General features: G+C 39.5%; 1 protein-coding gene across 1 annotated transcript; it reads left to right on the plus strand.

Moving 5' to 3' along the window:
* The first annotated feature begins 6,564 nt into the window (after positions 1-6,564).
* Positions 6,565-17,805, plus strand: LOC149918470 (SUN domain-containing protein 1-like). The gene is made up of 4 exons (XM_090138327.1): positions 6,565-6,618; positions 10,995-11,055; positions 16,415-16,507; positions 17,258-17,805. The coding sequence occupies exons 2-4, from the start codon at positions 11,011-11,013 to the stop codon at positions 17,426-17,428; spliced, it is 309 nt and encodes a 102-aa protein (XP_089994453.1). The 5' UTR covers positions 6,565-6,618; positions 10,995-11,010; the 3' UTR covers positions 17,429-17,805.
* The last annotated feature ends 313 nt before the right edge of the window (positions 17,806-18,118 follow it).

The raw sequence follows: 18,118 nt of genomic DNA on the forward strand, positions 1-18,118 counted from the left end.
AGCTTTTTTAAATTATCTTTCAGGCAATTCTGAGGGATTTTTAATATTTACAGACTGTGACTAAAGTTTTAAAATGCCTCTGAAATAACAGGTGGAGACAGACAGGAAAGTTGACCGTTAGTTCCAAAAGGAGTGTAGGAATTTGACAGAAAGTGTATGTGAAGGGTAGATGGGAGCAGGGAGAGAAAGAGGGTTGGGAGTAGTGTGGGCAGTAATGATTGATCGATTGAAAAGGATATTATCACATAGTAGGAGTTAATGACCTGGAGGCGATTTCAGATAAGAAGGCTTGAGGGGCTGAGGAGTCCATGCATGCTTAGAATCAAGAAGGTTAAAGGATTTTGAGCCCTGATAGACAAAGGGAGAAATGAAAGTTCCCAAGTAGGAGTTTTAGGAACATCCTTGCACCTTTAGCAGATTCCTTGTAATTCTTTTTGCTTTTGTTTAACGCTGCAGGGATTTTTTTAATAGTAAATCTTACTGGTATATTCTTTTCCTTTTCTGATTCTGTGCAAATATTCCTCATTTCTCATCTTCCTAATCTGTAGAAAGAAAGTGATCACTCATCTCAGACTATTGGCCATTTCTTACATGCTGTTCAGATACTCTAAAACAGACTTTCAGAGAGAAATTAATAAAATAAGCGAGGTTGCAAATTTGTCCATAAACTCTACTCTTCAAAGGAACATATCACTTCGTCATATTCACATGGATAGATTTTTATTCAGAAGGGGATATTATGAGAATTGATAGTTTCCATCAAAAACAGAACATGTTAGTAGAATTTTGTCTGTATAACTGTGCTAGCATAATTTCAGGGATGTTTTCCTTTCTTTTTAATTTGACTCATAGGTATCCTATCACATACAACAAGTATATTTGTTCTTTTCAGTGCACTGAAAATATAGGAATAAAAAGTAATTAGAAAACAGTGTAGCAGTGAGAAAAACTTGAGCATCTGCCTTAAGCAGTTACTCAGGTGTAACTCCCATCATAGGGGATTCCCCTTCACTGTAAGAGGAAACAAGGTATGAAGAGTGGCTCAGTCACTGGTATGCTAGATGTGCACCACCCCATCGTAGTGCTGTTTTCCCAGCTGACGTGTTTCAGCCTTGCAAAAATGTGAGTGAAGAATAAGAATGTCAGACAAAGTGAGCAGCATTACATTTAGGATAACTACTCTGTTCTCTTACTTGCAAGGATCACAAAAACCTTGCATATTAAAGGAAAATAAGAGATTTATATTTTTGTTATGGTTGAATATATAGGAGTTGTTCTTCATTTTCTGCTGGAAATGCTGTGCAGGCTAAGTTAAAATATTAATGTAAAAATGGTAATAAAGTAATAAGCGCTAATTTAGGATTAATGAAAATGATGCTGTTAACTAGTTTTACTCAGCTTCTTAACTAAGAGCTCAGTGAGAACTAAGAGTGCATCTATCTGAATTTTTTTTGAATATAAGTGACCAACAACAACATTTTTCAACAAGGTCAACTAGCTATGCATTTTTATCAGCAATAAATAAGAGGCTGCATACCGCAGTCATAAAAGTTTGTATGGCTGTCTGAAACAAGTCCTGTCTTTCACAGTGCTGTTGCCACTGCTGAAATGCACCACCTGCCACCTCACTGTGCTCACATCCACTTCTTGGTCTCCATAAACATACAGCAAGCATCGATGAATGTCAGTGGGTGCCATTTTTTTCCACATGGAGGAATTCACTTTCACACCTTTGCTTCATCTGCACTTCTTTGTCAGATGCCATTTTGTCAGATTGAGTCTCTACCGCCACAGAGCAACAACGTGGAACAGAATATTGGTAGGAAGGTTCAACCTCTACTGCCATATCACCAATATCTGCCTCTGACATTGTGGGCTAACACAGTAAAATAGAAGGCAGGAATCACAAGATCACTGAGCTCAGTATCCTGAGAGAAGGATGTAGAACAAGAAGTAGGATTGCAACCTTGGACTTCAGGAGAGTTAACTTAGGCCTCTTTGGGGAGCTTTTGAAAGAATTCCATGGGAATAGGTCCTAGAAAGAAGAGAGCTGTTTAATACTCACAGAATAGCCAGGGTTGGAAGGGACCTCAAGGATCATGAATCTCCAACCCCCGTGCCACATGCAGGGCCACCAACCTCCTCATTTAATACTAGACCAGGCTGCCCAGGGTCCCATCCAACCTGGCCTTGAATACCTTCAGGGACGGGGCATCCACAGCCTCTCTGGGCAGCCTGTTCCAGCACCTCACCACTCTCTCTGTAAAGAACTTCCCCCTGACATCCAACCTAAATCTTCCCTCCCTCAACTTAAAATCATTTCCCCTTATCCTCCAGTTATCAACCCTTTCAAAGAGTTGATTCCCCTCCTGTTTGTAGGCTCCCTTTAGGTACTGAAAGGCTGCAATGAGGTCACCCTGCAGCCTTCTTTTCTCCAGGCTGAACAAGCCCAGCTCTTTCAGCCTGTCCTCATAGGGGAGGTGCTCCAGTCCCCTGATCATCTTGGTGGCCCTCCTCTGGACCCTCTCCAACAGCTCCCTGTATTTTTGTACTGGGGGCTCCACACTTGGATGCAGTACTCCAGATGGGGCCTCACAAGAGCACAGTAGAGGGGAACAATCACCTCCCTGTCCCTGCTGGCTACCCCTCTTCTGATGGAGCTCAGGATAACATTTGCTTTCTGAGCGGTAAGAGCACACTGCTGGCTCATGTTAAGTTTTTCATCTATCAAGACCCCCAGGTCCTCCTCCGCAGAGCTGCTCTCAAGGACCTCTCCTTCCAGTCTGTATGGATGCCTGGGATTCCTCTGGCCCAAGTGCAAAACTCTGCACTTTGCCATGTTGAACCTCAAATACTCAATACTCAAAGATTAACTCCTCTAGGCTCAAGAATGATGCATCCCTATGACAGGAAATCAAGTAAAGGGGGCAGGAGACCTGCATGGATGAACAAGGAACTCCTGACAAAACTCAAATATAAACAAGAGGTATACGGGTGGTAGGAGTAGGTGTAGATCATTTGGGATGGATATAGGGATGTTGTCAGAGTACAAGAGCATACAGAAATGAGATGAGGAAGATCAAAGGCCATGTGCAATTAAATGGGATGTCAAGGACAAGAACAGCTTCTTCATATATAACAGTACTGAAAGGAAACCAGGGAAAATGTGGGCCTGCTACAGGGAGAAGGACCCTGGCGACACAAGATGCAGAGAAGGCAGAGATACTAAATTGCTTCCTTGCTTCAGTTTTCCTTGCTTTTTGCCAAGGCTAGTCCTCAGGAATCCCTCACCCAAGAGGCCAGAGAAAGTCTGAAGAAGCAGTGGATGTTTCCTATCTGGACTTTAGAAAGGCTTTTGACACTGTCTCCCATGATAACCTCATTGGTAAATTTAGGAAGTGTGGACTGGATGAGTGAATGGTGAGGTGGATTAAGAACTGGCTGAATGGCATGTTGTGATCAGAGGCACTTTCCCTACAAAGGAAAATTATTTTGGAGATGGGGACTTGGAAAACTTCCTCCTTGCTTGTCAAATGAGAAACCCTGGGTACTCCTCCAGTCCCAGCCAACAATGAGGTGATTCCTTGCCTATAGGCAGCTCCAACATTCCCTAAACCTTTGACGTAAGCCCCCATTGCCTGTCCTGTGATACCCAGCCCCTCCTCATAGTTCTGTCTGCAACTTCCATCAGCTTCTTTGACTTTTGTTATGTCCAGCAATTTCTCATGTCACATTCAACAGTTTATTGTATTCAGTTACCTTAAGTTCGAGCCAGGACCTACCACTTTCATGCAGACCTTAAGAGGAAAGGTAAATATTACTCAACTGATTAAAAAAAATAGTAATCAGCAGACAGACAAGATTGGGATTTTGGGATCGGTCACATCACAATTCTAGAAACTTTCCTATACATCCTTTGACAAACTCCCACAACCACTGGCAATGGCTCCTGAAAAACCCGCTATCTTCTAACGCATAAGAGCCACAGAAACCTAGTCTCCAAATACACAAGCAAAACAAAATGCCCTTGAGTGTGTTCTCCCTTGAATCAATCACATTCATATCACAGACGCATGGGGAGGAGTGCTTTGCAACCGCAGGTTTGCTGCTGAAACTGAAACTCATATTTCCTCTCTTCTAGCTCCATCCCTAGACTTCATGCTATAGAGTCAGTCAAGGGTATAAATACCAATGAGGGACAATGGAAAACATAGCAATAGTACCAAAACCATGTGGATACATACTGAAAATTCAGTTTCTAACTAGCTAAGATTCTGCAAGCTATCTAGTGGAAATAATAATCTTATTTTCTTTTATCTTTTTTTTTAACTGTGAGCTAGAGAAGTCTTACAGACATGTTCCTGGGCTACTTAGGAGAAAGTTTCCAGTAGGAATGACAACTTCAATGCCTTCTGCATGGTGCTGCTGATCTCAGTCGAATAATAAGAATGTAAATCAAGGAAAGAAGCCTTAGTACTTGTAACATTTTGAATATAAACTACATATTCATGATTCCACCAGCAGGCATATGAATATGTGATTCTGAGCTCAGCTTGCTGACTGTAAGCTCTTCAGACCACTGCTTCAGTGAAGAAATTTCCCATTCAGCTATTATGGGTTAAGAAGTTATAACTCTGCCCTGGAAAATATAGATAGCAGGCACATTAAGATCTGCTAGAAGGACAAGGAAATCTTCACTGCAGAAGAACCTGAAGTCCATATGTTTGAATGTTCATAGTACAGTCAATAAATTCTGTTGAAATGCTGCACTGAAGTATGTAAACAGGGACAAAGTGGAGAAATTTAGAAACCAAAGTGCAAACAAATCAAAACTACTTGTGTTCATATTCTAGCTACCATCATATGTCAAAGTACCCCAGTGAGCAAATACTTTGGGGCTTACTGAAAGTAATCAACATCCAGAATATACAAGTTTTCTAATCACTCTACACATTGAAGATATGAGTTTCAAAAGCACATATTTTCTGAAATGGTATTGAATTAATGCTGTAGGTGAGAGGGGGAAAATGTCAGTTGTATGCATAATTGCTAATTTTGGACAGGATTTTCTGGGATCAAAGGAAGTAAAACAAACAGTCCTTAAAACCCTTTGAGGACTGTGACCGTGTAAGTCCTTTAAATGTTTTGTGGTACAAGTACCACTGAAAAGAAAGAAGACCTATCAAACAGTACACACCTTATGTTGGTGATGCAAAATTATTGTAACTGAAGTTAATCAGAAAATGTGATATTGAAATGCTGCACAGCCCAACCTAATTTTATCACAAAGCATTGATGAAGACATCAGCTCACACACTGGCGATGAAGTGATGACAATTCATGCTAACAAAAGTGCAAAGATCATTAAGAAATAGCAAGATATTAATATGGATGAGAAAAGAATATTTTAATTGCCTATACCATGTCTTCTAATACAAAAAAAGGACCTGCTTCATCATCATACATTGCTTCTTGCTTTATACTTCTTGCCTTACAATGTCAGCACTAGCAATCTCATTCTAGAAATAAACCCATATGGTGGGTGCATAGTCTGTATTTCCTTTATAACTAAAAGTAGGATTCTCTCACACTCTGTATGTTACACCTACTCCTCTCCTTCTGGTTAACTAAGGCATTTCTCAATACATGACTGCAGAAGATGTACCCACTAAGTAGTCACTTTAAATTACATATTAACTGAAGTAGATGGGGCTTATGTTGCAGATTTGGCCCCAAATGACTCATGGCCTGCTCAGACTCATTTACTTTTTTTGGCAGCATTATCGTTTTCTTTCTCTCTTCTGATGTAATAGCCTACTCTTATGTCTTTAGAAAGAGACTCTATGCTTGACTACCTATCTAAACCAGCTAACCTCTAATTCTATGATTGGCTTTTTATGTTATTACCTATTTTGCAGAACACGATGTGTGGCGATAAGAAGTGGGTTAACCTCAGCTGATCATCAGATGTCCATCAAATCACACTCTCATTCCACCTCCTTGGCAGGATGGAAGGAGAAAATATAATGGAAAAGCTCATGGGTTTAGGTAAGGACAGGGACATCACTTTCAGTGAAGCAATACTTATGTAAGGAATTTATTTTGCAAATCTGTGCTTAAAATACAGTTTAAGTTGCTGTCTGCATTTGAGTATATTCCTCTGTTATTTATAGGGATTTATTCTTTAAAAGAAGAACCAACGTATCTGAACGGAAAGTGGCAATTACTTTCTATGTATACAATGTAGATTGAAGCCAAAATTTAACAATTAGTTTCAATTTTTATTTTAATTCATTCATAATCAAAGAATTACAAAAATATGACTTGATTCTGATATCACTTTCTGACACTGTGGGGAAAGAAGAGATATGAAAAGGTCTTCTGTATGTCACCTTGTATGGGAACTGTTAAATCACGGCCTGAACCTCTGATTGATCACCTGAGGCGAGCCATGAGTCAACCACTGGAGCACAGGTGAAGGCAATTCACCTGTGCTGCTGATAAGGGGTGGAGCCTGGCTCCGCCTCTCTTAGTCCCATTTAAGAGCTGACTACCAGTGGGGAAGGGTCTCTTCTGGGGATCCCTTCTTTGGAGTTTTCTAGCAAACTCAGGATACAGGTAGGGGTTCTATCTATTTTCTTTTGGTGTAATAGCCTGCTTAGCCAAACTCTCTTGTTTATTTCATAATTATGACATCTGTACATTCATTGATTATACACACCTCAAACTTGTTGTAGAGGTCAAAGTATTGTACAGCTTTTAAACAAAGGATGAAACTAAGGAATGGGATGGAATAATGACTGAATAAACCCTCCAGTATATCTGTAACTTACCAAGTCACTTTTAATATTGTGTTCTTCCTGTGATAAGGTGAAATGAAAGTACCAGGTAATATTTAGGGAGAAACTATTTAACAGCTGGTGATTTGGAGCTGAAATGCACTTGTGCTTTCTTACTTTTTTATTTCTTGGAGCACACACATCACTTTTTCCTAGTAATGTTGATCTGAAGTTATACTGGTCTGAATTGACATTTTCTTAGGTTGTTCTGTTCCACAGAACAAGGAAAAAATAGATTTCACACAGTGTACAGTACAGAAAAAAGTAATATATCAAATCATGAAGCAGTATCTCAGACTTTTCCCCAGCAATACTTAATTTGCTCAGAGCAAACTCATAGGTAGTAGAACATCATGTGGGAAGGCTTTGTTCAGAACTTAAGAGTTGCTGAAATTGTAGTAGTCAAATTCCTGCTTATAATCTGAATGAGGGAGTAGGGATTGTCTTTTAGAAATGGAAGGTTGGGGCAGGAAATGACAGAGAATAAGTAGTCTCATCCTCAATTTCTAAAATACAGAGTACTCTGTGCATACCTGGTGCATACCTAATTTTATTACAAAAATATATTGTTTAGATGTTAAGTCTGTCAGAGAAAGTTTTTTAGAATAGATCAGGCTCCCAGTTTGTACTTTTTTATAAAAATCTAATAAAAAACTGATGCCTAGACTACATTTTAACAATAGTTACACCACCTAAAAATCTAAAAGATACTGAAACTCAAACAAAAAGCAGCACAAATTATTTATAACTGCGGATTGCCACAGGAGGGTGAACACTATGAATGGCAACATCCATTCAAACCATATAGAGAAGGCAACTTTCAGTTTCTACCATCTACATGTTTATGGCAAAAGATGGGGAGATCTGCAAGTGAAATGGATATATCAGGCAAATCAAATTGCACCAAAAACTAAAAGTAGCCACCTGCTTGTCTTTGTTTCAGTTATGTTTCATAGTTCACTGCTCAATTAAAATGGAGTCAGAACAATACGAGAAAAGGCTTGTATTTATGACTGGTCAATGATCAAAGGATGTACGGGCTACTGGCTTTTAGTGCTTTCTCCACCAAACAACTTCATCTATGACTAAGTAGTACCTAGATGGCTATGATGTGCTGCTGAGGACTTTAAACACTCAATCCTTCATCAAGAAAAATATATCTGGAATGGGGTGTTCTCTAACTATGCTGAGTACTCCCAACAGCTTAATATAGTAGACTGATAGCAACCAGCCCTGAACTGTTTTTTGGAAGGTGGGGTCATAGGTTTCTTTTTTTTAGTTGCATGAGTGAATTAATGGATGAATCCCAATTGGGTATCATTAGTCTTACAGTTCAGCACATCCAATATGGAAGTGATCTGCACTTTTATGCCAATAGACCATATTACAGAGTGAGGAAGCCCTGTGTTTTGAAGATCCATCTCTTATTTGCTTACTGAGGCCATCAGGGATACAAATCTTTCTAGTGAATCCAGACTTGTTTTACCTTCCAGAAATATGCATTTAGAACACCTACAGTCTAGAGCTTGTTCCGTGAACTCGAGAGGATGATATTTCACTGGAATGAAATGTACGTGTGTATTGGGTATTAAGTATCTCCAGTGCATTTGTTCCAATGTGTTCCAGTATTCTAATGACTGAGTCTACTTAAGACTAAATTATTAGAATACGGCATTCAATGAGTGTCTTGTATCTTTCTGATATACTTTATTTGAGCAGGGGCTTGGTTGTGTAAGCTATTTTAATTAACATTTTAAGATAAACCTTCACCACCTGCTCTCCTTTAAAATTACAGATGTGAAAGGAATCGTGTTCTCAGTAGTATCATTAAAATTCAAGATATTAAAGATGTAAATGTGTGCCTTTTTATTCATTCCAAGAGCACTCGATTGCTGTTTTCCTTTTTACTGTTTTTGTCTCATGTAGGACTCAAAAGACTGAGCATGCTAAATGGTGCCAAAATGCTTTATTGACTGAGCTCTTGGGACTGCAATTGAAATCATGGATGACTCACATGAGCTCCTGAATCACAGGAAAGAAATACATACCATAGCAATATTTTTCTAGGCCAACAGAAATTTTCAGGAGAATGTTGTGGAATTTTTCTGTATCAAATTCCCCAGCTTTATCTGTTGTGGAGGAAAAAAGTATTCAACAACAACAAAACAGAACTCATACCACCTAAAAATTAAAAAATGAAAAAGAGAAGTAAAAAAAAAAAAAAAAAAAAAACTTCTTGAAGTACTGTAGTACTTACAGTTATTTCCATTCTCCAGAAGCTTGGAAACCTACTTATGATTTCTTCTGCTCTGCATTGACCTCCAGAGCAACACAATCATCCTTTCTATCAGCATGGTCAGCAGGGAGAATATTCTTAGCTTGCTATCTCAGAACTATCTCAGAAATGTCCCAGCAATGTGCATCGTACTGTACTGAGCAGCCATAAACATGTGCTATCAGATGTACGCCAAAGACAAAACTGAGATACTAGGACTGTCTGGAGAAGTCCTTTCATGCAGTATTTATCAAAAAGATTTTATACAGTAAAAAAAACTCACAGTAGTTCATTCTCAGTAAATCAGAACACATGAAAGAAATGATTTTATCATCAGATTGGATTGCTAGTGGCAACCTAATGCAGGATTGTGACTACCAGTTAGTCTCTTGGATAGACAAAATCAATCTGCAAGACCATTTCAGGCTTCTACAACCAAAGAGACCTTCTAGAGATTTTTTGAGGTGATCAAAAACATAGATCTCGTTTGCAAGTGAGACGATGGATATTTTGAATGAGTCATACTAGTAATTAAATTACTACTATTTTTAGGTGTAAACAAAAACCACAATGTTATAAAATATTCAGATATTAAATAGAAACATTATCACTTAAAGAGTCCTAATGGCTTGCCCAGAATTACTCTGATCTGTTCCAAACAAAAAAAGAAACAGAAACCATAATTCTAAAATTAATTCAGAGGCAAAATTATTCAACTAGTATATTAATCTTTTATTTATAGCTCATAAACACAGCATTTCTTCATTCTCTTAGTATTTCATATTTACACTGACTTTATTCTATATTTCTTGTTAGTTAATATTAAATACTCTTAATATGTTAATGTTACTAGTGGATTCACCAAATTATTTCAGCTTCTTTATTGGTCAGATTTCCATTAGAATTGGTAATTCCTGATTTAATTCTTTCCATTAATCAAACAAAAAATGAGACATATCTAATGCCAGTAATAATTGGGTATGATTTATTACCTCTTCATTCACAGGAAGTGATTTCTAGTCTGTTAATCTTTTTTTTCGGTAAGCTAGACTGTTTAGCACAGTATGTAATGTCATTCCAAATTTCCAAATAAGTGGTGAAGACACTATTATTTCCAATTTTCTGCCTCGTGACTTGATCTCCTTCACATGGGTACAATATCTTGCCCAATACTGTCCTGTCATCTCAGGTGATGACAGGAGACTGAGAGAAGTTCATAAAATAATACATGGTAGAATACTCTGGATGTCATCTGCTCCAGTCTATTCCTCCATCGCCCGAGCATTTGGGTTGGATCAATTCAAGTTGCTCAAGACCTTGTCCAGTTGTGTTTTGAATATCTGTAAAACTGGAAACTCCATAATGCATGTTTTGACACATGTTTATGCTTGACAGATGAGGCTGACCAAGCTACATAGTCTGATCAACACTTTGCACAGGAGGTCCCTTTGTAGAACTCCAGTTTGTTGTAGAACACCTTCACAATGCCACTAATGAATGCGAATTCACAAAATATAAGCTCATATCTTTCATACGTTGTCATATATATCCTTATTCCTTCAAGTCAAGATAGGAACTGCATTAAGTAATGGCAACAAGATTTACATGTCTACTCAACAACCCAGCATAGCCATTTTCTTAGCTACTCTCCACAAATCAAAATCATGCTTATACATTAGAAACTTTTTAATCAAGTCTGTAGGTCCATATAAAAAAGGACACGTTTTTGTTTTGAGTTAGTGTAACCATATGATTTAAGAGTTTCTGTAAACCTCTACATTGCCACAGAGAATTTACTGGCATCATCTTGTTTTCTTGTTTTTATATCAGAATGCTATTGTAGAACATCTAACTGTGGGTCTTGTTTTTTTTTCTTGCAGGGTTTTGTCTGTTTTCATGGATTGTTTTTCAGAGTACGTGAATGATTTAAAGATAATACAGGTATGCTGTATAGTTAGCTCTTTAACGCTACTAAATGATAGATTCCATACCCTGAGGAATACTCAGCCTATGGATTGTTAGTGACATCAGATTACTGCTCTAGGAATTTCGATTTAGATACAGTAAAAATCCTATATATATATAAGCTATTAGGGTTATATACTTATGATTACTGTATACTGCAGGTGGACAATTAGTTTATAAAGTATTCTCAAATCTAGCATGTTGAGAAGGTAATAGCATTATGAATACAGTATTTCTCCATAAATAACATGACACCCAAGGCAGTGCTAAGGTCCAATGCATTTGTCCATTCTAAATCAAAGTTCTCATCCAACAACTATGAACAGGATTCATAATCCTCTTTTCTTTTCTCAGAGGGACTGCTAAAATTGCCAGCACTGTTTCAGAGCACCTTTTTCATAGCAGAAGTCACAGCATTCACCTAGAGTGGTTCTGAAACCAAGAAAGTAACACGTCTGAATGCTTGGGTTTTACTAGCCTGAGCCATTTGCCCAGTGGTGAGACTTTTGGATTCTGATTTCTCCTGTATTTGCTGTTCCTGGGATTGTTGATCAGAGTTATCTAACATAAAACTGTTCTACAGATCTAGAGAGGGCCATTCTTCCTTGTTATGCTGTTGGCTCCAGGAATTTGGCATTATATTCTGGTAACTATTTACATATATTTATACATATATGTAATTAGAATATACCTCCACTCTGCAGTCATGAGACTTCCATGGGCAAAATGAACCCTCTGAATTCCTAACAAAACTGCAAGCTGCTGGGTTAATGACAGTAAGATGGATACTGATACTACTGTCTAAGGGAGAACTAAACATAGCATGAGTCTCTGCTGTTTTGGATAATTTCAGTGGCTAATTCAGACAGGAGATGTATGCTACAACTAAAGTTCAACATCTGCTCAAGTAACTTGCAAGTTATCAGGGAGGTTGCTTGTGAATTTCACATAGTTCAAGTTCTGTGAACTACTGAGTAAATGTTTTCTCATTTGTAGTTTGAAGATTGGCACCTGAAATTTATCTCTGTACTACACCTGGGACTGACCACCTTCCCTGCATATTGTCATAACTCCAATTACCACTGAAGTTGAAGACAGTTGCCTTTTTTCAAATTCAATCCCTGCTAGTATTCCTTATAGTAGTTCTGATGTTCAGTAGACCAAACATGAGAGGAAGGCAGAAGGCTTTTTTATGGTTTCATTTTGCCCATGCTTACTCCTACTGGAAGTTATGACTCAGTGGGAGAAGGAGGCCAATATGTAGCACTGAATGATTCATTACAAGTATTTCAGAACTCTGCAGTGGTTACCATTAAAAATTTTATAAATGTCTTTTCCTGGAGAGAATCTGATGGCTCAGCTCTTCCAATGTGGGCTGACTAAACTTCCACCCAACCTCCCTCAAAAAAAAGTGGGCAACAGTAACTTCAAGCAAGGCTTTGTCTTCCAAATTTCTACATTCCTGTGAGACAATCTCAAGAATAATTGGATTTATGACCATTCCCTAAGTTCTGAAATGGCAAATAGAATATGTCTTCAAGGGGAACAGGGCAGTTGCTTATTATTCAAAGACCGGAAAAAGTTCTTGAGAACTAAGAATTTAACACTTATCTCTTATTAGACTAACTTGCATATGTGAGCTTCTATCTAAAAGCCAACTTTACATTCAGAGCTTTGTAGCCCTTCACAAGCTATCCTGGCAGTATTTTCCCTTATTTTTCTCATGCTACTGCTCTCCACAGACCTTGTGATATTTTCACAAAGACAGACCAGGTTTCCAGAAGAAACCTCAGCTGTCAGGAATAGAAGATAACTCAATTGTAAAGAGTGGTAAAACATAAAAGGTTTAAAAAAATAATAAAATAAAAATTCCCTTTTGGTTCAGGGTGAAAGGATAACCAAAATTTTCAAAACTTGTGAAGGAAACATATCCACAGCAGTCTCAATTTTTGTCTTCTCCTTGTTGTTGCTCCATATCTCTGAGGCACAGGTAAATAAACACACAGCTAACTATGATGTGAGCCAAACCCTCTCCAACAGCTGTGCTGTTAAGACTGAGAGTGACTAAGGAAAAATCACCTTATGAATTAGTGAACTGATTATGGTAGTTCAATAAATCTGCTGCTAATCTACTGTCTTCAACCATTTGCATGTGTTTATTCTTATGAATTCTGATGAAAAGCAATTTTCAGAGAAGTACTCAGGGACAAGGAGTACTCACAAGAAAAAGTCAGCAACTCTTTCAGTCTACTCAAGATTGAGGACAGCTGTATGTCTTCAGCATGTTACAGCAAAAATGGCATACAGATGCTTCCAAAACTGCAAAGATGAGAAAAAGCTAGGAAAGCCCCTGCCTTTCTTGAAAACAAGCCAGAGCTTATTTTCATTGAAACTTTTCACACTGTACTATAGGCAAAGAACTGCAATTGAGTAAGATATACCATATCATAAAAGAGCCACACAAACATTCAGGCAAACTGTGGTGTGTTCCTTGAGAACCCAATCAGTTTCAAAAGCCCTAATTTGTGATGCACTATGGTCCTTCTCTGTGGCAGTCTCCTCTGGTGCAGGCGTGTTTTTCAGCAGAGGAGGGGACTGCAGTGTGAACACATTGAAACAAGGTGACCACCTACCAAAATGGCTGGGCTGGGGTTGCAACAGACGGGGGGGGTCACAGACTTCCTGGGCAGATGAGTGCATCCAAACAGAGATTCTGCAGAGCAGAGTAGTAGTCCACACCTTTGATAGCAGGGAACTCTAGAATCTGGAATTTTCCAAGGGGCTGAGAGCAGAGAGGAATGTTATAGGTGCAAGTGTGCCCAGCTCAATGAATTCTTTGAGCAGGTGGCCATGTTATGAGAGGAAATCACCAGGCAGCTTAATATTTAAGGAATGCAAGGTACTGTGCAGTGACATGGGCACCGACAACCCTGCCTTAAGTCCCTGTAAGTTGAAAGTAAGCAATTTCCCTTTGGCTAGATACTTCTTTAGAGGAGCTATGCCCCTTGCCCACAAACACTTGTTACATCCCCTGCTCAAGTCTGACGTGGTGCTCTGAGCTCCTCCCATTTCCCATTCTCCTCTCTCAGCTTTTCTTTCTAACTGCTATAGCTACATAGGGCAGCAAACTTGCTAGGCTGATTAGTAGAGCTTTAAACTAGATTTGATGGGGGAATGGGATGTACTACTGAGTGACAGAGAAGAGACAGGGAACTCTGTCATTTTAGGAAGCAGCATGGACAAACCTCAGAAGTGTCCCAAAGAATTTAGCAAGGGCTCCTCTAAGAAGGCAACGTATCTGATAGCCCAGCTGAAGTGTCTCTACACCAATGCACACAGTATGGGAGATAAGCTTTTTTTTATTAGACAACTTGGATACATGACTTTCTGTCTGCAAATACATAGACTGCTTTCCATTTGGAGCTTTGTAAACCTTCACTCATGCTGTCCAGGCAATACTTTCCCTTATTTCTCTCATGTTCTTGCTCATGCTGCTATGCCCACAGTATTGCACCTGAAAGCCCCCAAAATGTTATTTTGTCTCATGGACAATGGTGGCTGCCAGTGTGAGAATTGTATGATTTTCCTACCCCTTGATTATGGCATTTTCTCACTCCAAATCGAAGATACTTGTCCTTCTGTCTTTCCAACTCACATTGGATGTATATAGAGAGAAGTCTGGCCAAGGTATCACACCAAAAGGATTCATATGCTAATTGCCTAATGGTTTCTGCTAGAACAATGAACTAGCAACATTATCAGACCCACTTCTGATGATAGGCATGTAGCCAAAATCTAGGTAGTTCTGGTAGTTCCCTCATATGGTTTAGTTGTATAAAAACAGCTAGAAGGGCTATTGCAGAGGTCCCAAACCGTGCTTCATTCCCAGTAATGTTCAGTAAAGGTGTACTGTGCCATTTTTGCAGTGAGCAGTATGAAGACAAATTGGTGCACAGTAACTGACTCAGAAGTGAGAAATCACTTCCTGTCATAAACCCCAATGACTACTTAAACTACTGTCTTAAAAAGAAATGCTCGTTCAAAACAATTTGATAAATTATTTAATTTTAAAGGGAAAAATAAGTAGAAATGAACACTGACATGCTTTCATTCCCAACTTCATACAAAAGGCATTCTATAAAGAAGAGAAATGCATTAATGGCTTAAGCTACCATAGGGAAAAACAAAACAAACAAACAAAACTCATGTATTGTAAATGAAGAGTTTGACTATGAAGGCTTTCGACTATAATTTTCTGTAAGGTTTCTACTGAAATGAAATACGTTGATTAGCATATGAATAACTCTCTAATTCTTTTGGCAGAAAAAAACAATGTAGAAATTATATACCTTTTTACCATTAAAGACATCTGTGATTGTGACTTCTAAAGCAGGAAGAAAACAGAAAAGAGACCTTTCTTAATCACCCCTTGATGTTAATACAAAGGCAACAGAAGAAGCAGCTGAAACAAGCCATTTAAGTTACTACACACTTGTCAAACAAAAAGCAGTGTGACAGCATGACTTAGATCTCTCAGAGGAAAGAGATGTTTTTGTTCAATGCTGATGTCCCGGTAAAATGCCCAACATAAAAGCAGAAAATGAAGTTTATACATACAAATCTTTTCAATTTGTCTCATCTTTTTCATCTTTTTTTTTTTTCTTTTTTTTTCCATGCACCATTGAACCATTACAATTAATGATACAGGAATTTACAGGAATTTAAATTGTTTCCTTTCACTGTCAACATACATTTGCTATTTTCATAGTTCTGTTACATAGTTCTCTGTCCTGTCATAGGTATAGCGGTCTTATGTGCTCCACCTGAATGCTCTGGTTTGCCAGCGGGAACAGGCTTGGGATGCACCATTCCAAAGTGGAATGCTGGTCCTCAGCGCTGTCACACAGATGTGGCATACATGTCACAACAGTGACCTCCTGTGGTAATTTCACTGCTTCGTGTTCGTCAGAGAACAAAGCTTGAGTAAAGCAGGACTGTATTTCAAATCTGCGGCAAATGTCCACCAGCGTCCCCGCCAGGCAGAAGCAAATCTCTCCCTATCCATAGCCAATATTGGGATCATAAAAAAAAATGTATCCTTCACATCTATTGTTGCCGTACATGGAAAGGCATTATAATTAAAAGAACTGAGTGTTATCACACTGGGAGCCTTTTGGTGTCAGCACAGCGCTCTACAATCTACTGATACTTGTTACTTGCAAAGCTACAAAGGCAGCCAACATTTCTGTGCATCTATTGATGTAGAAAACAATGTGAGCAGCCCTTGATTACTCCTGGCCTTGCTTGACCATTCTGCCTGTGTTTTAATTTGTAGGCGCTGCTATTGTTCATTTCAAGACTTCTCCCACCTGGATTGGAAGTGGGAAAGTTTTGGCAGTTATTGCCACTGATGGCTTATAGTCTTCAGGTAAGAACAATGAGAAACAGAGGAAGAATAATGCAGTGTGGAGGGGGCCAAACGCTCTGCTGAGGGTTGCCTTTACCCTTGTCTTCATGTCTCAGCTTTCTTTACCTGTGGTCTTCTTGTGAGGACCTACTCCCCTCTTGCGTATCCCGGCAGGGAATTTCTTCTGCCAGACTGCCCCAAGTCCTCTGTGCAAGCTTCTGCCAGGCTAGCTTGCTTGTCTTCCCACGCATTGTGGAACTGTCTGGCTGGCATTGAAGGGGAACCCATAAGGTGCCACGAGAGATCTGGGCTGCGAGAACGCTGGGGCTCTTAATGAAGCCAAGAGGGCACGGAGGGTGTGCACTGCAGGAGGGCCCCATGTTGTGTTTGCCAGCCCATCCTGACACTGCTCGTGGGCTACTTGCACAAGTCGGAGCCCTGGCTGGTGCCAGGGAAGGGGGTGGGACTGGATGAGAGGGGAGCAATTTCTTTCCCTTGCAGGAAAGGCTCGTGCAGGTGAGCCCTTCTGTGCTCTGGTCAGGTGCCTTTCAGCCACTGCAGCCCCTCCTTGTTTTTGGCAAGTTGCCCCACAGAAGAATGTGCCTGAGAACTTCTGCAAGTTGTGCACCCAGCTCACCGCCATGCACGTGTGCCTGTGCTTTGGAGCAGAGCTGATGGGCCAATACACCTCTAGAGCTCCTGATGCTGGGGCAGGAATTTCAGCCAGGATGCTCTTTTGCACATGAACACTGTTCCTTCTTGTCTTTTCAGCCTGACAATCATCCAGGAAACTGCTGGCCCTTCCCACAAAGTCAAGGACATATCTTCATCAAGTTGCTTGTAGCCATCTTTCCCACAGCAGTTACGATAAACCACGGAATTCCAGCAACAGCACACCATGCAGACAGCATCTCCAGTGCTCTGGCTTCATCAGTTACATAAGGCTGCAACTGCTGAGCAACCAGGGCCACCTAGAGTACATCTGTGTGTATCATGAAGGTACTCTACCATGACAGTAATGCTAGGGGAAAGCTATCTGGTTTACTTCAGAATAAATAACTTTTCCCATGTGGAGTCTCTTTTGTACATCTGAGTAATTGTTAAGAGAAAAGAGACAAGTACTTATGCTGGGTATACCAAGCATTTGTGCTTGTCCTTATGTTTCCAGGCTTCAGGAGAATTAAAGAATAATTTAGGTTGCAAAAGACCTTCAAGATCACTGAGCCCAACCATGTGCTTCTGTATTTTTGTTACTTAGTAAGTGGCCAACCTGGTCCTCTGCATGCAAGTCATAAATTCCAGTGTGTGCAGCCACTTACTGAAGCCATTCAGTACTCCATGCTGTCTTTTTTTTTTGTCCTGTGGTTCCCCAAACTGTACTCAGAGTTTGAGGTGGGGTCACACCAGTGCAGTTACTGATTTGAAGAAATCTATGTGTATATAAACTTACCAGCAGCATTTTGTCACTGTTAAGCAAGGTATTCATTATTGGCAGAGCTGGGATGGCATTGGGAAAACTCTCCAAGAATGCTCACCGGCTGACTGTTCATGAACAGGTTATGTTTTCACATGTATTAGATATTCATTATGTTCCCAAATGTATTATCCTATTCACTCCCAGTGACTGCCCAA

Source organism: Phasianus colchicus, chromosome 3 (assembly GCF_987193195.1).
Source record: "Phasianus colchicus chromosome 3, bPhaCol1.hap1.1, whole genome shotgun sequence".
NCBI classification, from domain to species: Eukaryota; Metazoa; Chordata; class Aves; order Galliformes; family Phasianidae; genus Phasianus; species Phasianus colchicus.

Coding starts and splice junctions, on each gene's coding strand:
- LOC149918470 (XM_090138327.1), top strand. CDS start 11,011: ATGGATTGTTTTTCAGAGTACGTGAATGATTTAAAGATAATACAG. Junction 11,056..16,414: donor ATGATTTAAAGATAATACAG/GTATGCTGTATA, acceptor TTTAATTTGTAG/GCGCTGCTATTGTTCATTTC. Junction 16,508..17,257: donor TGATGGCTTATAGTCTTCAG/GTAAGAACAATG, acceptor TTGTCTTTTCAG/CCTGACAATCATCCAGGAAA.